The sequence below is a fragment of the Vulpes vulpes genome, chromosome 2 (genome assembly GCF_048418805.1).
Source record: "Vulpes vulpes isolate BD-2025 chromosome 2, VulVul3, whole genome shotgun sequence".
NCBI lineage: Eukaryota > Metazoa > Chordata > Mammalia > Carnivora > Canidae > Vulpes > Vulpes vulpes.
Genome location: NC_132781.1, coordinates 113,232,756 through 113,251,388, shown reverse-complemented (window position 1 = coordinate 113,251,388; position 18,633 = coordinate 113,232,756). Strand labels below are relative to the sequence as shown.

General features: G+C 48.1%; 1 protein-coding gene across 1 annotated transcript in view; it reads right to left on the bottom strand.

Annotated features, from left to right (window-relative positions):
• Positions 1–18,633, bottom strand: part of ITIH5 (inter-alpha-trypsin inhibitor heavy chain 5) — a 75,893-nt gene that overhangs the window by 4,699 nt on the left and 52,561 nt on the right. The window contains exons 8-11 of the mRNA XM_026016751.2: positions 9,128–9,296; positions 5,771–6,080; positions 2,963–3,522; positions 890–943 (exon numbers count right to left, since the gene is read on the bottom strand). Of these exons, the coding sequence (XP_025872536.2) occupies positions 890–943; positions 2,963–3,522; positions 5,771–6,080; positions 9,128–9,296 (1,093 nt within the window). The remainder of the gene's footprint in view (positions 1–889; positions 944–2,962; positions 3,523–5,770; positions 6,081–9,127; positions 9,297–18,633) is intronic.

Sequence of the window (18,633 nt, the reverse complement as noted above, 5' to 3'; positions counted from 1 at the left end):
CTCTCTCTCTCTCAAATAAATAAAATCTTAAAAAAAAAACAAAAATTATGTGACAGTTCTTTGAGAGTTTCTTGAGCCTCACACCACATCATTTCTACTCAAATCCTCCAAATCCTTTTACACGGAAAGATGCCGCTTGTTTCAAAAAGGAGAGGACGGGTCTGAAAGTCATTACTCCACGCCGCATCCACGGGGAGAGTCTCCTCGCATTCCACAAAGCATGTGTGTGTGCAAGAGTTGTCCTCTTCGCATCGGAGCCCGCGAGCATCCTCTCCGCATGGCTAACTTCTAGAACGTTCCTGGCTCTGTGATCTGGCCCAAGCATATCAGCAGCAAGGCAGTGATACCCACAGAAGATGACGTGTGTTCTTTGCAGGACCTTTGAGGACTAAAACTCTGCCTTTGTGTTGTTAGTCTGTCTGGATGTTCCTCATAATCCCAGGAAGCTGGCCGAAGGAAATTTTATGCTATTTTTATTGGTCTTTCCCTTCTAAAGCCAAAGATTAAAATAACAACAATAATAATAGACTCTGCACATCACAGATATCCGTAACATGGGAGGCGGGACGCACGTCCCCTTCGCATCTCTTGAAACAAGTGACTTTTAAGCTCAGTAATGATGGAAACGTGCCTCTTCTTTGCATGTCCCCCCCCCCCCCCCCCCAGTCAGGGCTGCCGGGCTCCCTGGGGCCACGGCCTCGATGTTTGCAGGACGGATCCCTCCCCCTGTTCTTAGAACTGCCTCTCGCTGCTGCCTTTTGCTGAACAACCGTGGGTCCTGTGTTGTGCTCTAGGGGCTGGCGTTTTACTGGCTTCGAGGAACTCCTGGTGATCCACCTGGTAAACATCTCAGCCCTCAAGGGACACACAACCACAGGCTTTTCCTTACCTGACGTTCTGGAGACCTTAATTCTTGGGCTGTACGGTTTCTTGAGAGCAGGTCCTAGAAGGAAGGAAGAGAGCCACCATTGTTATTCATTAAGGGGGATGAGGGCAGAGGCACAGACAAGAGGTCCGGGGTGAGTGAAACACAGCTCTCGAATGCACCTGTGGTCATTTAAAAACATCACCTGTTCGGTTTTATTTTTTGTTGTTGTTGTTATTTTATTTTATTCATGAGAGAGGCAGAGACACAGGCAGAGGGAGAAGCAGGCTCCATGTAGGGAGCCTGACATGGGACTTGATCCCGGGTCTCCAGGATCACACCCCGGGCCAAAGGAGGCGCTAAACCGCTGAGCCACCCGGGCTGCCCAACATCAGCTGTTTTAACCAAGGAGCTGGGCCTCCCAACACGCAAGTGAAGGCGTACCACGTGAACACTGGGTTATTTTATTCCTTTATACATTAGGTCATATTCTTCCTAAGATTTCTGCATACATCGTAAGGGAAAGCAAAGCAAAAAAATAATAATAAATAATAATAATAATAATAATAATAATAATAATAATAATGGAAAACATTCTATCCTACTAACGAATAGTTATGGGCCGGGAGTACAGCTGTCTAATGGGTACAGAGGCTCAGGTTTGCAAGTTGAAAACAGTCCTGGAGACCTGTGAATATGTGTCACACTACCGAACTGTACACTTCGAAATGGTTAAGATGGTGAATTGTGCGTTGTTAGTTTTTTTTTTCAATTTAAAAAATATAAAAATGTAAAAATAAAAGTTATAATCCAGATAGAGTTATCATCTGAAATCTTCAATAAATGGCTAGTCCTACATCCCTCGCAGCAGAGGGATCTAGTATTTGTGGAGCGCTCACTAAGTACCGAAGACTTGACGCGTCTAATCCTTGCAACGGCCCTTCAGGGGGATGCTTAGGATCTACATTTCATAGGCCAGGGAACAGAAGCCCAGAGAGGTTCAGAAACCTGCCACGTGCCACACCGCAGAAACAGCGGGGGCTGGGTCCCCCCATTCCGCTCTCCCTACCACACCCAGGTGCTGCTCAGGGTTTAGGACCTGAGGAATAAGTAAGACAGTGTTTGCAAGCCCTGGGTTCACGGCAATTCCCTCCCCTTAGGAGATGTGAACTTGGCCAGAATTCAGTAAACTTGTTGCACATAAGAAACATGTTCTTTTCCACAAACCGTTATTACTGAGATTATACGGCTGTGCTTTGGCAGAACTACTTTCCCCTCTCCTTTTCCTGTGCCTGTCGCTGCTGATTTCCCTCAACGAGATGGCCTGAGACTGGAACCAACAGTTTCTGTGTAGATTCTGAGTGATAAGCACGCAAAGAATGAATTCTCTCGAGGATCCAGAGCGTCCTCCCTCACATACGTTCTCAAGACAATAAAAAGCAAGCATTAGGCGCGCCTGGGGGGCTCAGGGGTTGAGCATCTGCAGTCGGCTCAGGTCGTGACCCTGGGGCCTCGGGATCGACTCCCGCATCGGGCTCCCTGCATGTAGCCTGCTTCTCTGCCTGTGTCTCTCTGCCTCTCTCTGTGTGTCTCTCATGAATAAATAAATAAAATGTTTTTTAAAAAAGGCATCGCAGGGGAAAGTGTTCTGACATTCCACAAAGCGAGTGTGCCGCGGAGCGAGTGGGGTCCCACCCCCCCCGGGGGGCTGTGTGTCTCCACCCGCAGGGCTGAGCCCCAGGTGCCCATGGCTGGTGAACGTGCACGCCCGGGGGGTAAGCGGGCCCGGCTCTGGAGGCTCACAGATGGAGGAGGGCACTTGGGAACGCATCTGTGTTCACCCCTCTGTTCACCCTGGTGCCTCCAATACGGCCTCGTCCGTGGGCCGCACCCAATGTCGCTGATTGATCAGCAGATGGACTTTACGGAACAGCATTTCCAGGACTATTGCCTCATTTCTCTACAGATCCACTTTTTGCCACCACGCAGACCCCGGAGTGTACGACAGCCGCTGAAGACCGGGCACAGCATGATCTGAGCCGGGGAGGGACAGCAGGGGGCCCCGGCAGTGCACCCGCCGCCCCGGAGGCTGCTCACCTGGCTGCGGGCTGGCGCCCCGCAGGCTCTGCACCAGGGCCTCCGGGCCGGCAGCGGCGGCCGTGCCCAGCGCATCCCCGGGCTGGTCCAGCCGCAGGGCCGACCTCTGCAGGTGCATGGCCGTGAGCGGGGTGAGGAAGCGGTAGGCCACGGCCAGGGCCTGCGCCTTCTGCCGCGCGCGCTCCTTCTCCGGCCCGTCGCCGCCGTGCAGCCAGGAGCTCAGCAGCTCGCGCACCGTCAGGTAGCCCCACAGCCGCTCCACGTGCTTGGGGCCCCCCGCGCCACCGCCCTCGGGCCTGGTGCTTCCCGCCACGCCATTCCCTGCCTCCCGGGGACCCACGGGCACATCTGTCTTGAGGATGACAAATTTCTTGCTGTTGCTGGCCGTGACTTCCACGTGCAGCTGCTCTGCGCTGCTGTCCGCCAGCTTCCCCGCAATGACGATCTCCGAGCCGTTGAAATAGTTGGGGAACAGGGTCCTGGTGGTCTGCTCCACCGCGGCCGGCGGGTAATCCACGCGGATGTCCGAGAGGAGAGGGGTCCTGATCTCATCGTAGAACCTGCAGCATCAGGAGGGACGCGGGGAGACAGTCGGGGCAAGCCAGGGTTGCAGGCCACCCAGGCCCCACCTGCCAGGGGCCCGCGGGTCTCAGTGGCCCACAAGTCCAACACCACCCAGCGGAGCCAGGAGGCCAGGCAGCGGTAGCTTGAACACCCCCCTGTGGCAGAGAACTCACCATCCCACAGGCTTCCCGCCTCCTTTCCACTGCTCTGACAGGGAGGAGGCATCCCCTGGGGTAGGTCACAGGGAACAGATCTCTACTTCGGGCAGTTCCCACCCGCAGATCTCTACTCTGCTTCTGGAGCAACACCCCATGAAGGCGTCTAATCCACCTTCAACGTTCAGATGCTTCAAAACCACAGGCATTTAAATGTCTGACAGACACTGCCATGTGCGACTTGAAATGTCCTCTTTGTGTCGCCTCGTTGATCCCCCCACTCCTGTCCTCAATCCGTAACTATTCTTCATATGATACGATTTCGGGCACCCTGAGCTGAGCGGCCTCTTGGTCACTTTCCTTTGTGCACACCTGTGCTTCTCAAAAGGGCTCTTAAAACACAATTTTTAGAACCAATCACATATTCCAGATACACTTTGAGCAGCGCGTTATCCTCGAGAAATCTCATCTTGGTCTAACAATAAGCTTGTGTGTAATGCCTCACTGGTTTGCATTGGCTTTTCTCCTGGTTCTCACAAGGTTGCTTTTTGCTGCATAAGAGGGTAATCTAAACCCCCTTCCAACGATCTAGACAGCCCAGGCTGTGGAGGCCAGCTCAGCCACTTCCTTGCTGGGTGTCTTGGGCCACGTGACGTGACCTCTCTGAACTTCGGTATCTTCCTCTATAAAGTTGGAATGCTGGAGTAACTGCTTCGGTAGATTATGAGGGGTCCCCTCAAACCCACTTTCCCTTCTTTCCTAACTGAGTTCTATCCAGCCAGCTACCAACTACATTTTTTAGCCTCCACTCTAGCCAAATATGGCCATGGTCTCACCACCAGAATATGAGTACAAGTGATACAGACTGCTTCTGCAATGCTTGCTTGAAATAAAATGGCTTTCTTACTCTGGTTTTCTTTTCTTCCCCCCCTCTTTGGGGCTAGAATATATTCTATAGAAGTGATAGTCACCTAATTTCAACCTTGCAGTTAAAGACGACACCTGAGGGGTGCAGAGCAACCAAAGAAGAGGAACAGGAATCTCTGAGTTACTTCATGGAACAGAGTCTAGTGTGTCCAGATATTACAGGAGAGGGTCATCTGCATGGAAGCTTCTCTTGGACCCCACTACACTCGCTCCTAGGCTTTCTGTGAGGATCCCCTGAGACAAGAGATGTAGGAAAGCCCGGTGCATCGCAAGTTTGTGATAAATGTTGGGTAATTGATGATGGTTTTGGTAATACAACAGTGCAGTTGGTTTGTTTCAATGTAATTGCTTTTGCCTCTGAGCACGTTATTGAATCTTATTATACAATGCACTAGATTCTCCCTCTTTGAATATAGTCTTGAATAATTTTGAAAATGTGAGAAGCAAATCTGTCTTTTTATTTAAATCTTTGACCAGAACACTGGGGGAAGGAGGAGAACGGTGGCTAGCCTTATCCCAAGGACTCACCTTTACTGCCCACCTTAGAGACCTCCAATTTGATCTGTCATTAATGAATATTCTCTTGAATATGGCTATTAAACAGCTGTGAATCCACCCAAACCTCACTTTTCCTTTTAAGTATATACTATATATACTGTAAAGAAGGTCCAAGCACATAATGTGGCACTAAGTGTCAGCACTTCTCCAAATCAACAGCAAAGCCCACCCCATGTTTGGCAACATGACAGCTGTGGGAAGGCTCCAAACAGAGAATTGAGGCAAACACCTTAGACATTGCGTCAGTGCACTGGTACACTAGCAGGTTTACCAGAAGTATCAAGAAGACAATTATAATCTCAGCAGCTAACTGAAGACCTAACACACAGTAGGTGTGTTAGCCATCCCGCTGAGACTTTACACTGGTTTGCTCAATCAGTTCTGTCAACCAACCATAATCCTCATTTTACAGATGAGGAAACTGAGCAAGCATAGCCTCAATCATGCCTCAAGTCACAGAGCAGAGCCTAGAATCTGAATCTGGATTGACCTGGGTTAAAAATTCCTTGGGACGTCTCCCAGTGTGATGACTTATGACCATACAACCCTCTGCCCTCTCCCAAGAGCCCAAGTTCCACTATCTGGAGAAGACAGACATACGGACCCGATGAGCTGTGAACCTGCATCCTCTTCTTCCAGGACCCGCCGTGTGAGACCGCAGTTCTCCAGTGACAGCTTCTCCAGCAGCTTGAAGTCCACGTCGTCCCCGATGCCGATGGTGAAGATGCAGACTTGGCCACGGGCAGCCTCCTTGGTGTTGTTGAGAATCTTGAGGGTGTGGGTCTCCCCGACGGTGGGTTTCCCATCGGTCAAGAAGACGATGAGGGACACACTTCGGTCTTCGATGTCATTGTGGGCCACATAGTCATTGAGCAGCTTGATGGCCCTCTGCAGGGCGCCGTTGATGTCTGTGCCTGGGGGACACCAAACACACCAGCTCAAGCATCTGTGCCGCCTCCCTCACTGGGGTGCATGGTCATGGCGCTGGTGCACCCACAACCGTCAGAGCAGTAGCAGGAGGATGTGCATGGGGAGAGAAGTCACCTGCACGTAGGGGGTGATGCCAGCCTATCTGGACCCCTGGCAAGCGTTTGCTAAATTACTGGGAATGGCACTGAATTATCCTGCCGTAGCCCACTTCTGAACGTATCTGACTTAGAAGTCTTCAATACCTTAGTGTCAAAGGTTCCTACTCCTCTTCAGGGACTAGCTTTGCAAAGGGTGGGGCGGGGAGGGGTTGGACACAGGAATTTGGAGGGAGGGCAAATCCCAGAGGGAAAGAAAGGGCTCTGAATGAGGAGGTGGGGTCGACCCTGGAAGGCCTCTGTTTTCTCTACTTGTCAGAACCGCCACAAAGCAAAGGCTTTGAGTTTTACACTTGTCAGCCCTCCCATTTCTCCCTCAGAGCTGTTGGGCTTGTCACCAACAGCTCTGGCTAAAGTTGGACAGTGTCTGTGGCCATCGTTACACAGGCATCTGCTCAGTAGGCGGAGAGATGGGTGGGTGGCGGGTTGAGGTGGACACTGCCGGCCAACATGAGCTTTCAGATTAGCTAAGAATTTCATTTGGGGACACTGTTGCTGTTCTTTCACCACCTAGTAAAATTGAGAGTAAATACCTGCTTCCTTTCCCTGCCTCCAGTGGGTTCTTCTTTTCCTTAATGGCTTTACTGAGATAAAATTTACAAACAAAATTTACATAAAATTGTGTCACTTTACATACACAATTACAATTACTTTTAGTACATTTATAAAGCTGTAGACCCATCACCACAAGCCATCACCCTGTCCTGAGTGAAGTTTGTCCACCCACAAAATGCACCATGTTTGAGTGAACCAAATCATTTCTCCCAATTGCTTCACATTCTCCAGAATTTCTGGTTAAAAAAAAATTGTCTAGGTCTGCAAACATATCAATAATTCTGAGATGCACACAGAGTCTGAAGATAAGGGAAAGTTATAGCTCAAACAGTACTTAACATTTCTTTGGGCTTGTTATCTTGGCTTTCTGAGCACCCAGCCCGTTTCACCTCACCCCTGGATGGATGAGCCTGGACAAAAAGGCAGGTGTTTATCCTCCCTTTAATCTAGAACTTGGCAATGGTGTCAAATCTTTCATTCTACTTTAAGGCCAAAGAAAGCCCAAGAGAAGGGACAGGCTTAGCTTTCCTAGTCCCAGGCACCAAGGCACAGCAGGGCATCAAATCAAACCTATGTGAACCCCGGGCAGAAATGTCCTGCTCTCTTAAGAATAGGGAGGGGCTCTCCACAGGGAGCTGACCCAGCCATCCCACTGAGAGCCCACCCAGGTCATCAGAGGACCCAAGAGCACCAGAGGGAGGGGCTGCTTGGGTGAAATGACCACATCTGGCACTGAAAGAAGACTTCCCATGTGCCAGCCACCATTCTAGGCACTTCAAATATTTTAACTGATTTTATCCTCATCACAGCCCCATTACTATCCACATTGGAAATGGGTAAACTCAGGTCCAGACACAGTAAATGGCTCGTAGGTGACAGGGCCAGCTTCAGACACAGTCTGGCTTTGGAACCTACGCTCCCAGCCCTGCCCATCCGCTTCTCTGAGAGGAACAGACCAACTTTCTGCTCACCTGTAGAGGTTGGGGTGATGAAATGCTGAGAAAAAAAATAAAGGAGACTAATAAGGTCTCTAAGGTGTGGATTGCAAAAGAACATAATACACACCAGCCGTTTCCTAAAGCTCTATCCCTACACCCAATGCCAACACACACACACACACACACACACACACACCATTCTAAGAGTGAGTAGTGCCGCTGAAATGCATTCAACTTAACAAAAACTCATGGAACACGAGCTATACACTTCAGGTCCTGTGCTGGGAACCAGGGCCCTTTGAAGATGAAGAACACTTTCGTCCCTCCAGAACTTGACTGTCCTGTTGACTTCCTCCCAAATCATTAAATCCAATCTTTTCTCTCTCTCATCAACCATAAATCAGTCCCTAGACCACACTGTTGTACAGACAGGTAGGAAATCCCACGGCAAGTCAGAGTTCCAGCCAAACAAGATCGAGTTCTAAACAAAGTTCATCTTGGAGATCAGAGCTTCATCGTGGAGAGAAAATAATACCTAGGTGAAAGATGAGAAGTCGGAAGAAAACTGACCTGGGTGTTTTCTATGTTCCCCAATAACCAAATGAGAACCAACTGAGACACTAAACCCAGGAGATGACATCTCTATAAAGTCCCTTTAGAAAGGGCAGAGAGAGTCTTGAGGAGTTTCCATAAATGCTCCAACACCTGTCATGGGTCCACTGAACTGGAGACAGAGATGGCAGTGAGAGTAAGCCCCACATGTCCTGAGCTGAAGGAGCCTGCCTCTAGCACAGCTGGGTGACGTATGTCCTGATTCTCTCCTCTCCCTAGAACCTCGTATGACCTTTCCATCCTTCACACTCTCCCCTGGGCACCACACCCAAGTCAAGTGCACAAAGACTCAGAGCCCATCACACTTTCCGTGCACATCATGTCCCAGGGCACCCAGGATTCATGCTCTGCTCGCTGGCACGGCTCTGCCAATACGATGAATGGTTCAGCAGTGTGGTTCCAACCGCCGCCTCCTAAAATGCTAACGTTCAAGCACACAAAACACCAAACCTTCTCGTTGGCTTGGATCCCTCACCCAAGAGCGACTGACAAAAACAGCTCCATTGTTCGGATCCGTGAGATAAACCAGGAAAGGTTCCAAAACTTATCAAGTATTTCCCCCCTACCTTACCTGACCATCTCAGTTTGGGGCCTGGAAGATGAGACGTTCCAGACGTGGTGCTCAGGGAAACGAGCTTCTGGGAAAGCACTCACCTTTATCTCCTTTCCTGCAATCAGCTTCAGCTTTCAAATCCTCGTCTCTTGGCAGAAAATTAGCAACTCACTTATGATCGCCTCAAAGGCAACATGACAACAAGGACTGGTGTTTACCTCCAGTGGGCGACATGTGGTGAATATAGATTTTGCCGTCTCTCACGTTGTCGGGAGTAACAGACACCAAATGGTCCTTCCACACTTTGATGCGGTTGGAAAATCCGATGATACTGAAGTGATCCTGGGGTCGCAGGTCGTGGAGAATCGTGAACAGGGCATCCTTGGTCTAAACCGACACAGAAGCAAAACCAATCACAGCTGATCCCGTTAGTCCTTGCGTCTCCTGGCTTGGAAACTGTACGCCGGGAACAATCCCAGGGTTAAAATTAAGGGCCTGAGATGTAAAGGGACTTGGATAAATGTCAGCAGAGCTGTGTCACCTCGCTGGAAAGAAAATTGTTACAATTATACAAGACACGAATAGGTGTTTAATATATGAAATGTCACAGGTAGCTGCAAGTCCTGGTGTCTCAGGCCTCCCTACAGTCACAGAGGCGATCCTGTTGACCTGGAAGGTTCTCTTCCTCTGCTGGACACCCATTCGTCACCTGCCGAGCTCCTACTCACTCTTCAAAACCCAGCTTATCAGCTATATCCTCCACCTGAAACATTTCCCAACTCCTCCAGAGAGAGCTGGTCCCCTCTCCTCTAGGCTAGTTAGCACTGCCCTCAAAATGTGTGTGTTAGGAAGTGCACACTTCCCCAGTCCTGATGATTTGCTTTTTACCTTTGTCCCTTACTGTACCGTAAGCTCTTGGCAGGCAGCTTCCCCTCATCCTCACATGGCCCTGTACACAGGGGAGTCCCCGACACACGGGGCATGGAGACAGGGGTTCAGCGAATGAATGCATGCATTAACAGTTTACGAATTGTTAGACTAAAGGTGTATAAACAATAAACACCATAGGAATTTGAGAGAGAAGGAAAACTTGGAGGGGGGGCCTGCGGCAATAGGAGAAGACTTCACAAGGAAGCAGGGATAGGAGGGTAATGGAACCGGAGAACTTGAAAGCCTTGGAAGGGCATTCTGGAAAGCAGTAAAGACAAGTGAGTTGAATGAATAAATGACGGGGGGGGGGGGGGGGTGGAGGGAGAGAGAGAGGTGTGTGGAATGCAGAACACTGCACAAGTACCAAGGAAGTCAGAGCGACCACTGTCCCCACCCCAGAGAACCACAGAGGGATAATACAGAGAAGGATGAGGTGTAGGAAATACAGGACCGACTGCTAGATCGTGTTTGAGTAAAAATAAATCAGAGAATTACAATACACAGATGTGGGTGGGGTGCCCTAAGTTGACTCGGTGTCAGCCGGGAAGCGGGCAGAGCGTAGACTCCTCACCCTTTCTGCACTCGGAGCCCACGCAACCCGGCTCCCAGCCCTGCAGTGTGGCCTCTGGGCAGCCTGGAGGTCACAGCTGCAAGGGGACCGGACTGCAGCACCCAGCACCGCTGGGAGCCCACTGGAAGGCAGGCACTTGGAAAAGCCCCCCTCACCCCACCCCCGTGGGAGCTCAGTGCCAGCTCTCGGCACTTCCCCGGGGTGGGGGCCTGGGCAGGGGGGAGCCCTTTCGAAGACTGGGATCTGTGTAGCTGCTGGCCTCCTTAGGGACCCTTAAATACTGTGCTGAAGAGCTCCAGAGGGGCCTGCCTGGCTCCTCTGCCCCTGCTTTCCTCCCATTGTGATGGATATTCTGCTTGGGGATTGCAGTCCCAGCCTCCCCGCCCTCCTCCCCTAACTCAGCAGCCGCGGGTTTCTTATGACCTTGTAAGGCCACAGCTCGAATATCATCTTGGGCACCAAGGGCGGGCAGGCCAGCGGGCTCACATGGCTCCCCTTCCAGTTGCACTGGGACTTTCTGGATGGCCTCCCTGCCTCATCCCAAGGGGCCTGGGTAGACCCTGCCACTGCGGCCTGCAGCCAGCACCAAGCCTGGACGCTCTGTGGGTTCTTACTCTCTCCTTAGATGGGCTGACAGCCCTGGGAGCTCTGCATTCTTAGAAGGCTTGAAAGGCAAGCAGGTGAGTGTCCAGACGGAAGACTGCAGGTGGGTGGACTTCAGCTGGTATTTCTGCACGCTGTGTTTACATGCTGAAGATTAACACAAACCTTGCCAGACTTTCCAAGACTACCATCCAGAGAACAGGGTAAGCACATTCCAGAAAGATCAGAGGAAGCCCAGAAAGGCAGAGAATGTGCAGCCCAAGCTTGTTGGAAGGCCTGAACTACCCGGAAGGCAAAGAGGTGTCACAGGACGGGGCTTGGTCTAAACCCTGAAGGGCCAGGATGACAACCTAAGGAGACCCGTGGACACTTCAGGCACGGGCAGACAGATGAGGATGGTCACCACCCATCCCCCAGGGATGGGACCTAAAGGGAAAGACCCCAGATGTCCCACCAAGCCATGTTCCTTGGCCTTCTTCCCTGCCTCCAGAGAGCCACTTACTGCCCTTGCACACTAGAAAGAAGCCTGCCCGCTTGAGACCCAGAACTCCAAGACACACCCCCTGAAGTGAGGATCCCTGGAAATTAACCTGTTAACAGGTGACCACAGGACACGGTGCCAATGTGTTCCTTGGAGACCTTTTAAAATAGGTGTATACAACTTACGATTACGTACTTTGTATATTCGGTGGCGATTAAAACAACTGGTGGCTGGGTGTGATTAGGGAGGAAGGCTGAGCGCCTGGCACTGCAAGGTTACTCTTATTCTTCGGGGTCATAAGAGGACTCCTGGTGTGTCCCCACCGTTCATGTGTATTCTCAGGGACAGGGTCAGGGCTTTCTGGGGAAGAGAGGTTCAGGTCACTGTATCCAACTACCAGGTGGCCAGCCTGTTGGGGAGGAATCAGTAAGTCTTGGGGAGAGAGGGTGAGTGGGAAGAGGCCGGAAAGCCCAACCCTGTGCAGAGGGAGAGGAAAGTAAGGAGTAAGGAAGATCCGACTGAGGAGGAGGAGAGAGTCCTTAAAGAGATCGCCCAGCCCCAGAGGCGGCGCATCTCCTCTGTGGTTGGGTGTCGCTTTCTGGAAACATCAGTGCATGGACACAGGCACCCATACATCGCTGCTGACCAGAGAGGGTAATCCGCAGACACCGGTCCACTTACATGACCAGAACATTCCAGATGGTGTCTGGACTGAAGAAAGATGAAAAAGGTTCACAAATACAACTAATAAAATAAAAGGACATATTTCTTACCACTCGGGTGGTGAGGAAGTAAGTACGTTGGCCTGCAAGGTCATTAAAGACGCCTCTTGGTCCTAGCTATCTAGAACCACCAAGAATGGGGACTGTGCTCTGCCTGAAACTATTTTATGGCGGTGAATTCCTCTTCTCTTGTGTGCTTTCCTTAGGTTACCAGGAGGAAGCATTTCCTTTCAAAACAAGGCCTCAGAAGTTCATTCCAGCTCTGCCTTGGGGTTATTCTTAAGTCTTTTAATCTCTGTCCTTAAATTTAAGTACCTCGAGAACAAGATGGATATAAATAACTACAAATAAACTCTGTTTCAGATTTTCCATCCATTCAGCATGGTTGGCTATGGTCCCCCTGTTCTAGTGGATCTTCAGGAAAAAAACTTATATGGTATCCTCTGATGGCATCTGTGCGAAGGGCAGCACGGCGACCCTTGAGATTGAGTAGGCTGACCTTTGGGAGGGCTACGACCAGGGAACAGAGTGTCCAGGACGCAGCTCTGTCCTGTGCATTGTGGGTCCCTGTATCAAACCAGGGCAAGGGATGGGAACTTCCTCTCCATCTTTCCTACAAAACTGAACCCTAGCAGCTGTGGGCTTTTGGCACAGCCCTCAATGGGGGTGAGCATTCCATTGCACTAACTACCATGGTGAATGACCATGCAACATCTCACAAGCAGGGAAGTGCTATATAATAAGACCCTCAGAGTGAAATGTCAGTGGAGCCCATGACGAACCCAGCTGCCTGCCCGACCCTTGGTAGCATGTCCATCAGGGTTCCCGAGGATGCAGGTTTTCTCAAATATTTCTGTGTCTGCACCAAACCACACTCGACAGGAAATAACTCTGACACAGAAGGCCTTTTGTCCCACAAAGTCTGGGTTCTTGGACATAAAACAAGGGGAGGCCATGACATCATAGATGAAATCCAAGTTCAAGGGTATCAGATATTAGCCATTCTATGTTTCCAGCAGAATGGTCGTGCTGTTCTCCTGAGCCGCGCTATCACTTGCCTCATTCTAAAATGTTTACCAAGAAGTGGATATTTTCCCTTTCATTTTTCCACGTGGTCCTTTTGAATGAACCCAAGAGAAAAATCGCCTATGATAAACAGCTTTAAAAAAATCTCACAAGGAAACTTAAGCCCTTCTCACCTCTGAGTTGGGCCACAAATGAGAATTGTGATCAACAGATACACACCATGAAAACAGCCCTAAGTTTCTGAGAGAGAATCCTGGGAAATGGACTAGGTCCACTAGAAACTCTGGCTATGGGTCAGCCTTCTCCCTTTCCTAGGCAAGGACAGATAATGGGGAGAAGGGAGGGGCTCATTTATACTGTCCTCCTGTTAGCCTGCAGTCCTTCCTGACAACAGCAGCGGGGAGCCCTCAATGCTGGGGTGCCCTGCTCCTGGGTGGCACCCTGTATGTCCTTGCAGTCATTCTATGTGAAGCGACAGGCACAAATAAAAAAAGTCTGAGACTCAGGGGTGCCTGAGTGGCTCAGCTGGTTAAGTGCCCAACTCTTAGTTTCAGCCCTGGTCATGATCTCAGGGTCATGGGATGGACCCCTGAGCTGGGTTCCATGTTCGGTGGGGAGTCTGCATGGGATTCTCTCCTCCTCTCTCTGTCCCTCCCCCTGCTTGCTCTCTCTCTCTCTCTTAAAAAAATAAATAAATAAATAAAAGTCTGTTACTCCATGAAAGCTGGCAACATCAGATCCTTACTGCGACCTTAAAGTGCCTATTTAGGCCCTCAGGAGGAGAACGGATGTATGGCCATCCCAGCATCTGCCTGCATACTCCACGGGCTTCCACATATGGCGCTCCCTGGAGTCAGGGTCATGGTCAAGATCCCAGTAACCAGTGTGAGGTGGTATCTCATTGTGGTTTTGATTTGTATTTCCCTGATGGCAAGTGATGCAGAGCATTTTCTCATGTGCATGTTGGCCATGTCTGTCTTCCTCTGTGAGATTGAGAATGGGGAAAATTAACAAGGCAGGAAACCACAAATGTTGGAGAGGATGCGGAGAAAAGGGAACCCTCTTACACTGTTGGTGGGAATGTGAACTGGTGCAGCCACTCTGGAAAACTGTGTGGAGGTTCCTCAAAGAGTTAAAAATAGACCTACCCTACGACCCAGCAATTGTCCTGCTGGGGATTTACCCAAAGATGCAAATGCAGTGAAACGCCAGGGCACCTGCACCCCGATGTTTCTATCAGCAATGTCCACAATAGCCAAACTGTGGAAGGAGCCTCGGTGTCCATCGAAAGATGAATGGATAAAGAAGATGTGGTTTATGTATACAATGGAATATTCCTCAGCCATTAGAAACGACAAATACCCAGCATTTGCTTCAATTTGGATGGAACTGGAGGGTATTATGCTGAGTGAAGTAAGTCAATCGGAGAAGGACAAACATTATATGTTCTCATTCATTGGGGAATATAAATAATAGTGAAAGGGAATATAGGGGAAGGGAGAAGAAATGTGGGAAGTATCAGAAAGGGAGACAGAACATAAAGACTCCTAACTCTGGGAAACGAACTAGGGGTGGTGGAAGGGGAGGAGAGTGGGGGGTGGGGGTGAATGGGTGATGGGCACTGGGAGGGGCACTTGATGGGATGAGCACTGGGTGTTATTCTGTATGTTAGTAAATTGAACACCAATAAAAATAAATTTATTAAAAAAAAAAAGACCCCAGTAACCACAATGTGCCAGGAGATGTTGCAGCCCATGGGTATCAGTTATACTTCAGGGAGAGTATTTCAAGACCATGGTATCTCAAGATCACAAAAAGTCCATAAAAAGCAACAAAACCTTATATTTACACAAGACAAGTCTTTCAGTGATTCAAAGGAAAGTTTTCTGAAATCTTACTGTGATTGACCCACCAAATTATCAATTTTTTTAATCCCAACTTTAGAAGCAAGGTAATAAATTGAGTGATAAAGACTGGTTCTCCATAACATATTCATCTCTATATCATTTACACTTAAAAAAAAAACTAGCCACAGATTGGTTTCAGAGAAGAAACTAAAATGTTAAAAAATACTGTTACTCCACTAGTTGCAGAACTCAGGAGGTTCTGTAAACTCACAAAGGAAACCAGTGATCACACGATGCCTCTTGTCACCTCTCTGTCACAAGTACTCCCTAAGACCAACCTCATTATATAATTTACATGAAAAATAAAAATTCTCAACTATAAGACACAAAGAATTAGAAAAAAAAAAAGTGTCTCTGTCAGAGTTGAGGGATCTTGTTGAAAGAAACTAAAACTTTTTTTTCTATTGGCCAATATGTTCTTTACAGAAAGAGCAAAAACTAGGAAGTTTGCTTTATGTAAATGGAAAATTTGGAATAGAAGTCATCCATCTAATACTTTCAAAGTTTAGTAGATGCTAAATAGTAACTTAAAATTTCACCCAGAAGTAAATGTAAAAAACACTATTTCTTTGGTCTCCACATTTTAATGCTCACACTATTATGAAGGGAATATTTAAATTAAGCAAAATCCTAAGACTCCTGTATTTAAAAATGTGTAATTTTATGTTTTAATTTCCTTTGTGTTTAAATTCTAATTTCAAATGCTCTTTCAGGGCAGTACTGTGCTAGGCTATGTTGCAGCTCTGTTCCAATTACCTAATTACTTATGTGTTTACCCAATCTGTGTAAAAATATAAAGTGGTGGTTATTTCATAGAGAAAAGCACCTTTTTAGCCTAAATATAGATATTACTTTAGGACTGAATCTAAAAGAAAATGATCGTTATATATTCTGGCTAAACCAAAAAAAAAAAAAAAGGCCTGAATTGGTTTAGATATTAGAACATCCTTTGCAATATAAACATAATCACATTTCATAAGTCTTTGTGTTGGAGTAACATTGATTTAACTTGAGAAGCAAAGGATCTCTCATGTTAATACACTCTGGCTAATGTTAAGATCCATGACCTAATGTTTTGACTTTTTTTTTGACAAATGTATGAAACATTTGCCTAATAATGTCATTGTACATTTTTCTAAAAGACTCTCTGCCAATAACACTAACCTCTTTGATTCTTTAGGGATTAAGCACATCCATTGTTCAGGCTTTGTGTATAAATAACTCAAGACTCAATTCGCTTCTCCTCGTAGGGAAGGTTGATACTCCTCATGGTTTGCTCTCATGGTCCATCCCCTACTTCCCACTCTGGCCAAGGAGGCAACCGTACCACTTCTACCTATAGGGTCCAGGTGTTCATCTGCAGGATGTAAATCTAACAGGAAGTAAATAAGAGCATGCTGACCATGAGATTTTCACCTACGTTTACACATCTCCTTTGTAAACCTGTGTCCTTCACCCATGTTCTGACACACCTCCTGACCATCTTGATGGAATCCTCAGTCCCCCGTGCTTGGTCTAAATTCCTAAGTTTATATTGCCCAACTGCATGTTTGGATTCTGGAGCCCTGCCTGTTTCATTCTACAGACTTCTTCTGGTGTCTGACTCTTTGACTGCCCTTTGACTCATGCAACTTTCTACTACGTGTGAGTTTGCATGATTCCCTTTTCCCTCGCATGGATCCACCCTGTGTCACTTGCTATAAATCTCCAGGGATGGGCCTTGACATATATTAAGACCATAACAAAAAGATTGGAGAGGCTGAGAAAAAGCCATGCTAAATGTGAAACAGTGGAACAATGAACGAGTAAACACAGCATACCAGCACATGTAGATGGTGTACACAAGAACATATTTAGAGGAAATGGAACCATCCCCCACCAGGCAGGGACAGTGAGGACATCCCTGTGTCCTTCATCTTCCCATACTCTTTTTTTTTTTTTTTCATCTTCCCTTACTCTTATAGACACTGTGAGCCTGGAAAGTGAGATTCTGGTTGCAGGAGGGAAGAGATTCTAAAACCAGATGAACTTTGTTCTTGGGGGTTGGGGAGGATCTTGGTTACTTTTTCTTCTGAGTTTTGGTAACACTGACCCTTATCTGCAGAAGGGGATTGATTCCGGAGAGCCTGAGGGTCTGGAGTAAAGAAGGCAAGAGTCTTCCTCTGCCCACTGTTCCACTGGCTATGCTGTCCTTCAAAGGAACCAGGTTTACTGAAGGGTCTCAGGCTCAAATCTCCACTTCCTGGCAATGGCATATGCACTCTTGTTTCATGGCTTTCTTCATGTTTTTCCTCAATCAAAAATTCACTCCCTCCTTTCAAGAAAACTGTCCCATCTTCAAGGACTAGTTCCTATGTCACCTCTGGCATCAATCTTTCATTGACTACCCCAAGCTCTTTCCTTTCCCTAAAATTCTTTCCACTATCTACGTGACATGTTAGTTTGATGAACATAGGGTTGTTTCATATTTCTTCTCCCCAGCAAAATTCTAAGGTCCTTTTTTAAAAAAAACTATTTTAATGTAAATTCAATATAATTAGTGTAGAGTGTACTGTTAGTTTCAGAGGTAGAATTTAGTGATTCATCAGTTGCATAGAACACTCAGTGCTCATTACATCACATGCCCTCCTTAATGCCTATCCCCCGGTTACCCTACCCCCTCACCTCCACCCCTCCAACAACTGTCTGTTTCTGAGAATTAAGAGTCTCTTATAGTTTGTCTCCCTCTCTGGTTTCATCTTATTTTTTCTAAGGTCCTTAATTAGGGTGACTTAAATAGACTTCTCTGGTGTGCACATGTTTTCTCTTGCTTCCATGCTTTGCACAAGCTATCTATCTCCCTCTGTTTGGCCCCTCTGTCCCTTCCCACCCTACAACATGACTAACTTCTAAAAGTTAGACCTTTAAGACTCAACTACCCCTGCCCTGATAAGTCCATGATCCCCTTCTCCACTCCTACAAAGAACTGATTGGCACCTGCTCTGTGCCATGACTGGACCATACAGGGAGTGTTCTACATACAACAGTCACATGACTTTTCTTCTCTGAACCCCTCAAGAGAAAAATTCTGTCACATTTATTTTTTTTATCCCCTATGCCTAGTGCCTCTCCCACAGCATATAATCCATATTTGTTTCATTCCTTGAGAATCTGGAGTCTGGAGCCAGAGCCAAGGAGGGATCGGAAGGCAGGATCGAGTGTCCTGAAGGAGGGAAAGGGGAGTCTGCACATTTAGACAGCACTGAGGAATTCCACCCATGTGCAGATTCCCCTGCCAGCCGGGGGTGGAGGGGCAGTCCCTGATAAGCACTTCCACATTTGTTATCTCTTTCAATCCACTTGCTTGCATTTGTAGAATTTATCTCGTTGTTACTTGTAGCCAGTTTCCTTTGGGGCTCTCCCCAGCCCTTTACAGAGAAAATCTGCAGATCTGACTGGAGGGACTTGACCACAAAATTAGGATGCCAGAAAGGAGAAGCTGGGC